General features: G+C 33.2%; 1 protein-coding gene across 2 annotated transcripts; it reads left to right on the plus strand.

The window, feature by feature from the left end:
* The first annotated feature begins 9,762 nt into the window (after positions 1-9,762).
* LOC145120037 (NAC transcription factor 32-like) lies at positions 9,763-11,280 on the plus strand. 2 transcript variants are annotated; one of them, XM_079055823.1, is made up of 4 exons: positions 9,763-10,158; positions 10,253-10,542; positions 10,656-11,107; positions 11,160-11,280. In XM_079055823.1, the coding sequence occupies exons 1-3, from the start codon at positions 9,939-9,941 to the stop codon at positions 11,079-11,081; spliced, it is 936 nt and encodes a 311-aa protein (XP_078911949.1). In that variant the 5' UTR covers positions 9,763-9,938; the 3' UTR covers positions 11,082-11,107; positions 11,160-11,280. The 2 variants fall into 2 exon arrangements, with proteins under 2 accessions (XP_078911949.1, XP_078911948.1); XM_079055822.1 differs by having other exon boundaries at positions 10,656-11,280.
* Positions 11,281-11,616: the final 336 nt, after the last annotated feature.

Raw genomic sequence — 11,616 nt, forward strand, 5'->3', positions numbered from 1 at the left:
TTCTCATCGCCTTTATATTGCTTAATAGCTTCTCATTTTCATCATGAGGAACATTAGCGTGTTCAACAAGAAATGCATTGTATTCAGCCTGAGTCTTGATAACCTTCCTGGTTGCAGTATGCGAAAACGTCGCCTAAGTCATCGCCTACCATATGGTTGATCCATGTTCTTCAAGACCAAGAACATAGTCTTTGAAGTGCAACGCCCAGACTTCATAATCCTGAGGAAAGAGGATTGGAATCCTAGTTGTGGATCCAATGCTGCTAGAGAGATTGAACGATAAAGTATGAGGATCTTCGTGATGCATGATATTGAGATTCACAAAGACTGGTATAGAATCAGATGTGTAAAACAATAATCGGTTTTAGGGTAAAAATCATGATGTAGATCTGACGTCTATAATCGATAGAAACGATCAAGACGACAAGAACAGATCCAATAAAGACGCAAAACCCTAAAAGAACTCGACAAAAGAGTAGCGTATGGATTAAACTATCTCCCGCTCTGATACCAATTGTTGTTATCAATAACTACTTAGATCGATAGATTCTATAAACAGTGTAAATAAATAACAAGAACAATGAAGAACAAAAGGTTCTGAATGATTATATTGAATAGCTTTAGAAGAGTTCAACGTTAACTTCTCTGTTAAAGCTAGGTAGGGCAATACAATCGATTAACCCTAATTGTTACATGCATGCACATTAAATAGTCTAACCCTAGAAAGTAATAAACACGGATGGACAGGCCCAAATCGGTGTAAATGAGACTATTCTATCATATACAGTTGACACAACACATAATAAGCCCAACACTCCAACCATATGCTTTGTTTCACTGTTGAATCCTATCAATACAGAGGATCTATTGATTATCTCGGATTCTAGGATGTTCATCCTAGTCAAAGCATCTAAGATTATGATGTTCATTGAGGATCCTCTGTCCACTAGGATCCTTCTGACAAAGTGGTTGGCGATGTAGAGAGTTATTACTAATTCATTATGGTGAGGATGTTGAATGTTTTCTCTGTCCTGTTCATCAAATGTGATTTAGTTATCGACGTTTTGGGGTCTCTCTTCTTTCTCTAACTTTGATACCTTGGCATGTCTTTCTGTTGTAGAGTAAGAAGTTCCACAGATATCAGAATCCCTATAAATAACATTTATTATTTTGGCATCCATAGGAGGGGATCTTGGTTTTTCCAGGATCTTTGTTGGGTCTTGCTCCTTATCTTTGGATCTTTCTTTCCTTCTTCCTAGGATTTCCTTAAGATATCCTTTGCTCAGGAGATAACTAATTTCCTTCCTGAGGGTATACATTCCTTAGTGATGTGACCGAAATCTTCATGGTATGTGCACCATTTGGATTTTTCCTTCCAGCCACTTGATTTTTCTCCTTTCCTTGGCCACCTTGCTTTCTCACCAAGATCATGTATAGTGAAGATTAGAACTGAAACATCCACAAAAAATTAATACTCAGTAATCTTGGGAAATTCGTCCTCCTCCCCTTCATTATCAAGGGCATTAACCCTATGATGATTAGGTTTGTAGTATGGCTTTGATTTATAGGATCTTTGGGTCGAGCACTCAGCCTTCCTATTAGGATTGTCGTATGAATTCGGGGCGTTTGTCCTTTGTTGAATTTCTTTGTCCTCTTCTATTCTTATGAATTTCAGCTCTTTACTTCTGACTCCGTCCATTCTTTTGCATGGGGTCATCACAAGATGTTCATAGAATGGAGAATCCTTCATTAGGCCCATTTTGAAAGCTTCCACGGCAATGGCCATGTCAATATTTGGGATGTTCAACGCTTCCCTGCCAAACCTGCTTACAAAATCTCTAAGGGATTCCTTAAGATCCTGAACTACTCGATAAAGATTACTAGTGAGCCTTTCGAATGTCATTGAGAAGCCATTTCAAGGATGATCCTGTAAGGGTTAAACCAAAACACTTTCACAAACAAGCTTCTTTTAAATGTGATGGAACGGGAATGATTTCCATTCTTTCTCTATATTATGCTATGTGTTCCTCGGGGTCTGTAGTTCCATCATAGGGCTTCATGTTGGGAGTTTTAAAGTGTTTTGAAACTTTAATGTCAGCTATTAAAGGAGCGAACCTCAAGATCCTATGGCTAGTAGGGGATACTTCAGGTATAGGTTGAACTACTCCTGGTACGCTCGAGATCATCTGCCTTAGTCGCTGAAGTTCCCTGACCATGACTGGGCTTATCACTGCAGCAAGATCCACAAAATTAGTATTAAAAGTATTACTTTCGACGAAGGTATCAACATCTTTGTTCTTAAGAGTAATGAAAGTTTCGTCAAGATCATGGATCATAGGAGTTTGATTGTTTGGGATTACACCCCTAATTGGAATAGCGACGGGTGATGGGGATGTAGTATCCGGACGTTTCCCTAAGGATCCTGCATTATCGAAATTCAAGATCTTGGTTGCAAGATCGAGGGTGTTACTTCATGGGGTTTGCAAATATTTTCTCTCATACTTTCCACCTCCTTGAGCAATGTCCTGCTGTCCTCCTGTTGCTAAGTCACTTATTGCGTTAACATCTTCGTCATGGTAAAGAGTTCGTTGTTGGAGATCAGAACGGGAGGATCTTGGGACCCCAGGGATCCTGGATTCCCATGGCTAGTGATCGGAGAGGTGTTCCTTTTAGAAGCATCAGACGTTTTCTTCTGACCAAGAGGTCTACTTGGAGGTTGTGGGGGATTCTTTGAAGAAATGGGAAGAATAAAGGAACAAGATAAGGTTGATTGCGTAGACATGATTTTCGAGAATTCTGAACACCACGGCCCCACGGTGGGCGCCAAATTGTTTTGGTCAAAAATGGATCTAAGAGATATCAACCAAATTGTATGAGAGGCTATGGTGTTATGAATAATATGAATATGGAATTGAGATCAAAATGAAACGAGTGATTTACAAGGAAATCCCTTGATCCTTGTTAGGATATCCGACATAAAACATTGGGAGATTATAATGATCAGCTGCCTTGTTTGATTTTATTAATCGGAAAGAAAATTACAGAAGTAAGCTTGAGAGTACGGGTACAAATGATTGAGTGATTCTTAGGTATGTCCGTAGTGTGATTTTTACAAGTGTATATATAGCCTAGGTCCAATAACTACAAGTCTGATATTCCTAAGATCCTGTTGAACAAGTATTTGCACGTTGCCTTTACTTGCTATTTTCGAGTCTTAAGCTTGCTTGAAACGATTCTTTAGAGTTGATGAGCCTTTTAATGACTAATTATGCACACGTGAATAATAAATAAGAAATATATCTGTTAATTTTGTGAAGAAAAAATAATAATGGTGATGGTCAGGATCCTGATGTATGTTTCGGGATCTTAAGACTCCTTTAAGATCCGGGACCCTAGATAGGTTTAAGGATCTTGACCCCTAACAGGTATATTGTAGTGAATTGTTAGACATATAGATTTGTTAATAAATTTTTGTGACTGTTTATTTGGTTATTGTCTATTATTTGTATATGACGACATATTGTAGGTGGTTGAGGGTGGTCCAGCTATGTCCTGAAGGCAAAGATACACGGGTGGTCCAGTTGATACTGCAGAGCAAAGGGAGCAGTCCAACTCGATGATGTAGGCTCAGGAGGCAGACCAACCCTGTGATGAAGGTCATGGTGTGCATGCATTGTATGTGTATTATTATGTGGGGTATTTTGGGGAACTCGCTAAGCTTTGAATTACAGTTGTGGATTAAATGTGTTGAAGCTACTTTATCAGTTCGTGGTAAGATGAAGGCATGATTGTACACGCTTATCAACAGTTTAATGATTTGATATTTAACGATATTTTTCTTTATAACTTCAAATTTTGAACTACGGTTTATGAATGAAGGGTTTTGCCTTGAGCATACCTTTATGAAAATGTGTATTTATCCTAGTTTAAAAATGAAAATTTTATTTTTGAAATTAGGATGTTATAAATTGGGTTATATTAATCTCTTAGGCTAGGCGGTGTGGCTTCGGCAAGGGACTCGGCATGCGCGGCAAACACCGGACCGAGCCCTCGGCATGTCGAGCTCGGCTCGGCAACTCGGTCGAAGTGTGCCGACAAGAGAGAGTCTAAGGTTTGGGGAAAATAGAGAGAAAGAACGGATTAATTTTTTATTACTGGGTGCAGTCAGTGACGTAGCCAGAATTTTGTTTTAGGATAGGCCAATTAATATACAAAATATGAAAGAGTGGCAAAATTCTTCAAACCATAACAAAATGTAACTATATATGTATTCTTAACTAAATTGTTTATTTTAAGTTACACACGATGTTGTCTTATATCATTAAAATAATCTAAAATTGAGTCTAATCGACATAGACAAAAATGTATTCTCTTCTACTAATTTCAAGTTTTGAATGGAATAGGCCATATCACAACCCTAATTTTTTTTATTTAACAAAAATATATATTGTACATACCATCCATATATATATATATATATATATATATATATATATATATATATATATAATAGGTCATATCACAACCTTAATTTTTTTTATTTAACAAAAATATATATTGTACATACCATCCACATATATATATATATATATATATATATATATATATATATATATATATATATATATATATATATATATATATATATATATATATATATATAACCTTACTTTTGTGTGGCTACACCCCTAGTGAAGAAATGGGAGAAACGGCAAAAATGAAAGAAATGGAAGAAACGCGTCCAAATTCAGGGAGAAGATAACAAGTTTTTCAAATTTTGACATAAAAGGTACCTACGGTTTGGTCTACTAACAAAATGTACCTCCCTAAAATTCTCTCTATAAAAATAGTGTCTGAAATTACAAAATTAACCCTTAACTTATCAATCTTAATTATTATTCTAATTAAATAAAATTTTATTTTTAGAAAACAAATACTATGTTTGAAATGTTTATTTTTTATATTAATTATTTAAAAAATTTTGGCATGTCAAGTGTGACAACCCACACCATGTAAATGACAAAAATTAAAGAGAGTGTGGTAAATCCTAAGTGGTGTTGATGTGGACCGTGACAAGTGTGACACCATACCCACCAGCCTTAGTCCTTGTGATAACATTATTGTGTTCAATTCATGTGAAAAATTATTCAGCAAATCCTTAACCTTGCAATTAAATCTAAAAGCTTCAAGGTACGTGTAGTGGGTGTAGTGGTACTATGGTTTGTAATCTTTGGTGATTAGATTAAATGAGACTAAGAGAAATAATAGAGACTTTAAGTTAAATTACTCTTTGGTAATGAATGATTTTTATGTCTACATTTTTATACCTTATATTATGATATTATAAATTGTATATAAAGACCATTAACATGAAAAGGGTGGATAATATATATTATGTACTAAGTAACCTTTGATGTTGCTAATAACTATATATACCTTGACATAAAGGAAAAAACCTAATTTAACCTCGTAGGACAAGATGTGTAAACTAATGTTCATGACTCGTCTTTGATAGAAAACATAAAGAAAATGTAAGAAGCACTCTATAAATTTACTTAGAAAGAGTTAACTGATCATTTGAGTTGTATTAAAGAGTAATTTATATTAAGAGTTGTATTAGATAGTATTCACGATTCATGAACTCTTTGAAACTAAAATGAGAGTTGCTACAGGGTTTAAAAGGAATGTAAATTAGAAAATTCTCTTAAAAATCTTAAAAGAATAAAATGATTTATACCTTAAAAAGTATTTACCAATTAAAAGAATTTGAATAACCTCATGAGAATAACATTATAAAAATTATTTATAATGATTTGATAGATTGAGATGAAAGAAGTAGATTGTGGATAAAGCAAAAGTATATATATATATATATATATATATATATATATATATATATATATATATATATATATATATATATATATATATATATAGAGAGAGAGAGAGAGAGAACATTTTTAAGAAAAAATTGAACAAAATAACATATATTGAAAGTACAATGTTATTGAAAGGATTCAAATTTACCTCTTTAAACTGGAAGGATAGAAATAGAAAATTTTAGATAAAGATTATGAATTGAAAAAACTTGTGAATCTATTCTTTCCTGAGGACTCCAAGGATAAAATGATTTATAAAGGTGGGTAATTGTAACATTCTCAAAATGATCCAAGAAGTTTTTCCCTTTTAGTGAAAAAAATTTTGGAAAATAAAATAAGTATAGTATAAAAAGAAGTAATCAAAATTTATATATAATATGTGATAAATATGATTATGGAAATAAAATAGAAGTTTAATAGAGCCCAATTTAAGAAAAATGATGATTAATTACCAAAGTTGTCAAAAGTTGAGAAATGACCATTGATGATTGACCATATAGAACATGAAAGTAATAAGTTATAGGGTATTTCTAAATACACGAATCAATTTCCAAATATACGAATGAATTGATTGACTGATATATGTCAGTTACTAAATTTGACCATTTTAAATATATTATACTGTATTAAATTTCTCTTGCGGTTCCAATTCACAACGTGCTACTTTTTAATTTACTGCCCTTACATTTATATTAATTTTCAAATCAAACCTTATACTTATTTAAACCATATATATATATATATATATATATATATATATATATATATATATATATATATAGAGAGAGAGAGAGAGAGAGAGAGAGAGACGTAAGTTCTATTGAAACAAAAAAGATTGTGAAAGTAGGAATCATCCTCAGCCAATAATTTATATTCATATATAGATCAAACGCCTCCCATCTACCAGCAACCACCACCACCGCTACCAACCACCACCACCACCATCACCGCCACTACCACATCTATCACCGTCATCGTCATCAACACATCTACCACCTACAAACACCACCACCACCGCCACTCACTACTAGAAAAAAGGCTTTCCTTGACAGACATTGTCTGTCGTAAATGCCTATACATGACAGACAAATGTTTGTCATTGAAAGCCATGTCATAAAGGATAATGACAGACATTTGGCATGTCATAAAATTTACGACAGACCTTTATGACCCACAATTAAGACATACATACACGACACACATTTTCGACATACATTTACGATTGACTTTGTATGTCGTAATTCGTAACATTCTTATAATTATGACAGACGTTTATGACATTCTATACGACATGATATTTGACATAGTTTTACGACATATTTTGTATGTCATGGTGTGTATATATATATATATATATATATATATATATATATATATATATATATATATATATATATATATTCTAAATTTGTACCAAATATTAAACAAACTAAATTACACATTTAATGTCTAATAATGCAAAATAAGATAGCATACATATACAAAACTACATTCCATTACACTAACCATAATGTCAAAAGGTTCTCTAACAATTTTGGTTTCCGTTTGAAGTTTTTGTAAGGTTTTGGTTTCGTCGAAATCACTGATTCCAATTCTGTCGTAATCACTGATTTTGGTTCCACTATCAACCACCATAATATTAAACTATTTTGTTATCATATTAGCGGTGTTTAATAACTTTGTTATGATATTAGTCATATTTTATTTTTTTAAGTTTAGCGGATTTACAATTCTAGAAGTGAGCATCGGCCCGGACCCGGGACAAACTGGACAGAGAATCAAAAATAATGGATATAATGGGAAATGAAGAATCGAAAGCATACCAAATTATAGGAAAAAAAATTAATTGCTTTCTTTGTTAAAAAAAACTAGCAATGATAAATTATATAATTTGTTTGATAACTAATTAGAAAGACGGATATTAGGTTTTATATAATATAATAGATTTTTTCCCTTAAAACTATAAGTATGATCGTAAACGAATTGAACGTTCATCAATTCAACCATATTCGTTCATTTGTTTGGTTAAACTTAAACGAACGTATATGAACAAAATTACATTCATGTTCATTCGTTTTGTTTATAACTTTAGTTATTGGAGTTTTCATTTTACTATTATAGTGAGCTTGCCTAAAATATATACATTCATTTATATTTAACAAATCGTCAAACAAATCTAGTTTAATAAATATTAATTCAATAAAAAATAATTTTATAATATTAATATATTTTTTAGCGTATGTAATAGATCGTGATTTTTTAGGTTAGTATACAACTTTTATTTGTTATTATTTCAAAATTACTAAAATAAAAAGAGACTTAATATAAAATAAAAACATTAGGTATGTATATTTTAAAAATCAATCCAAATAAATAGGGCAAAAATGTAAAATATAGAATTTGATGGGAATGCGTCAGTGCACCATAATCATATGATTGTATTTTAATATTAGTTTACTAATTTCGATGTAATACACGAAACAATTCGTGCATATAGGAGGACCCTAAGTTATACGAGGAAGGATTATCTAAGAAAATATCAATACACTAGTTAGCATCCAAGTAAAAAAAAAGGAAAGTAATAAGTTATATGGGAAAGGATTATCTAAGAAAATATCAATATACTAGTTAGCATCCAAGTCAAAAAAAGGTCTAGATGCAAACTTTTAAAGTTGAGGGACCAAAATCATCAACAAGACAAGCTTAAAGGACTAATTTAACTTAATACCATTTTGATATGACTAGAAAGATTATGGGCCAACGTGGTCACATAAGAAACTAGTCAATGTGGTGCCCGTTTATTAGAAATTAAACTTAAGGGCCCATAATGTAACATAGAGGAGTATATAAATTTGAGAATTTTTTCGCGTGGAGGGGAGAATCACGATCCATGGAGGGAGGAGGTCTGTCATGGACGAATTTTGACATTTCATGGTGGTTTAGAAGGAATGAGTTGAAAGAGAAACAACAAACTGAGAGCTAATAATCATTTAAGAGTTTGGGAGGTAGTTTTCTATCCAATTCGATATTAGGTTTGGGTCTACACCCAGTGGCGGAGCCAGCTTGTTAGAGGTGGGTCCAAGCACCCCACTTGGGAGAGGATTAGAGCCATAATATTACCATATATACCCTTAAATACTTTTCCTTTTACTAAGAAACACCCTCAATGACACCCACTCTTACAAGAAAAGTCCCTCATTGAATTTTTTTTACTGAAAATAACTATAAGTATCCTAAAATTTCAAAGTGTTGTAATTTTATTTGTATTTTTTATATGATGGACCCCGGTTAATTTCCATCCTGGATCCGCCACTGTCTACACCCAAATCCAAAAATTATACTCTATTGTCTTGATTAATGGATGAATCTTATATTAGTTGTTGCATAGGAACTCCTAAGCTTCATAAGATCAAACCCTAAATGATTAACATGGAGTTATGTTAGTTAATCCTATTAACATCATGAAAATATAATGTAATCAAAGATAAACTTCGAAATACACAAATTAACTAACAATCGTTTGCGGTGAATATCCATCATGTAATGATTCACAAAAAGATAAGAACTAAAATTTCAATCATATTGATTTCGGTTTTGGTTCCGATTCCGATTTCAATTTTCTGATTCCAAAAATGGTTGTTATGCAAAAAAAAAAATACCATATTCTAGTGTTCACATCTAATTTCACCAATCGCGCCTGGATATAACATAAATTTTTTTTAAAGGATATAACATAATCGCGCCAAGATAAAACATAAACCATTAAAAATACTAAAATATCAAAGAATTATTGTTTAAAAGTTTGCACGTGACTCGAATCTTCTAGGAACGATGTCTATATGAAAATGGCTCCCACTCTTGTCGAGGCCTGAGGCCACGTAAGTTATTAGGAGCAACCAAGCAGGTATAAAACCCTACCATGGGATCCTCAATTCTCCTCATCTTCAAATCCTCGACTCCGACTTCTGTTCCTACTCATTTCAACATCAATCGAAAAGAAGTTTATCAGATAGATCGAATCAGTTCAATTTTGGTAATATCGCATATTGGCATTAGAAGATGAGATCGCCGTCAAAATCCGTAACAAAAAGGGTAAGAGATGCTGAATCTGAGTTGAATTTGCCTCCCGGTTTCCGGTTTCACCCAACCGACGAAGAGCTCGTTGTTCACTATCTCTGTCGCAAATCCCAAACGGCGGAGGAGATTTATGGTGTTGCTCCACCACCGCCGATCATCGCCGATGTTGATCTCTACAAACACGATCCATGGGAGCTTCCTGGTAACTTTTTTATTCGACTCCATACATCTTACTTCGAAATTTCCAGATTATCCAAGTCTGATTAATGATGGATTTTTCCCCTAAATCTCTTCAGATTTGGCTCTGTTTGGAACAAACGAATGGTACTTCTTCACGCCAAGAGACAGGAAATATCCTAACGGATCAAGACCAAACCGGGTCACAGGAAACGGGTACTGGAAGGCTACCGGAGCTGATAAACCCATAAAGCGAAAATCCGACCCGAATACCATCGTTGGAATCAAGAAAGCCTTGGTATTTTACACAGGAAAAGGCGTTAAAGGTATCAAGACGAATTGGATCATGCATGAGTATAGACTTCCGATGCTAAACACTACTCCTTCTAAACACACCACCATTTCCAAGGTGCGTTTGACATTTTCATTTTGTGTGTTCCATTTTCGTGATTCTTGATTGAATAAACATTGAATTATTCGATAAAAATCATTGGATTGACATGTCACATGGGTATTGTGTAGTTGGACGATTGGGTTCTATGTCGTCTTTACAACAAGAAGAACAATCCGAAAGTGAAGATCATATCTGAAGACAATAGCATTCATCATATACGTGATCTTCATCCTATATCACCATTAGATGAATCACAAAGTAACAACAGCGATAGTATGACTTCAGATGGTGAATTTGGTGGTAACTTTGAAGGTGATGTCATGTTCTTAAGCGACTTGCCACCTGAATCTTTGACCAAAGTCAAAGGTACAAGTGAGCAAAGCAGCATAGAAGAAATGGTAAATTTGATGCAAGGAGGTGATGATGGGAATGAGTGGCTTGACAGCTTGAGTTTGGAAGATTTGAATCATTGGTTGGAAGCAATGCCTCCTAATCATGATGTTTATGAATTGCCAATCATTTATAACCCAAATCAACAATATTTTTTCAATTAGGGTTTTAAACATATTAGTAGGAGTAGGTTCATGAGATTTCATTCATGTATATACCATTGAATTCTTGAGTAGGAGTAGATTCATGAGATTTCATTCATGTATATACCATTGAATTCTTGAGTAGAGTGTTATGATGATTTTTTTTTTCGTACATGTAAATTAAATACAACTTTTTAACGTAACAATTCGTTCATATTTATATGCTTGTCAAGTAGTAATTATTACAAGACACTTTCGATGTTGCTTTTTGTTTACTATAATAATATAACTTTATTATAGTATAGTTTAAGCATGAGTATTAAGCAAAATGATCTAAACTAACTGTTAAATTGAATATTACAAACTTTTAGATGGATGAGTACTATTCACATATTTAAATTTTAAAAGCAAATGTTTTTTTAAAAGAAAAATGACTCTTGAGGGTAACTACATGTTGCGTTTGTTTTTATTTGGTCACTTTCTTTTTTTGTACTCAATATATCATCGAACTTGTTGTTTGTGTTCACCATAACCCTTTTGACCGGCTTTTGACATG

Source organism: Lactuca virosa, chromosome 6, assembly GCF_052849685.1.
Source record: "Lactuca virosa cultivar CGN04683 chromosome 6, Lactuca_virosa_CGN04683_v6, whole genome shotgun sequence".
NCBI classification, from domain to species: Eukaryota; Viridiplantae; Streptophyta; class Magnoliopsida; order Asterales; family Asteraceae; genus Lactuca; species Lactuca virosa.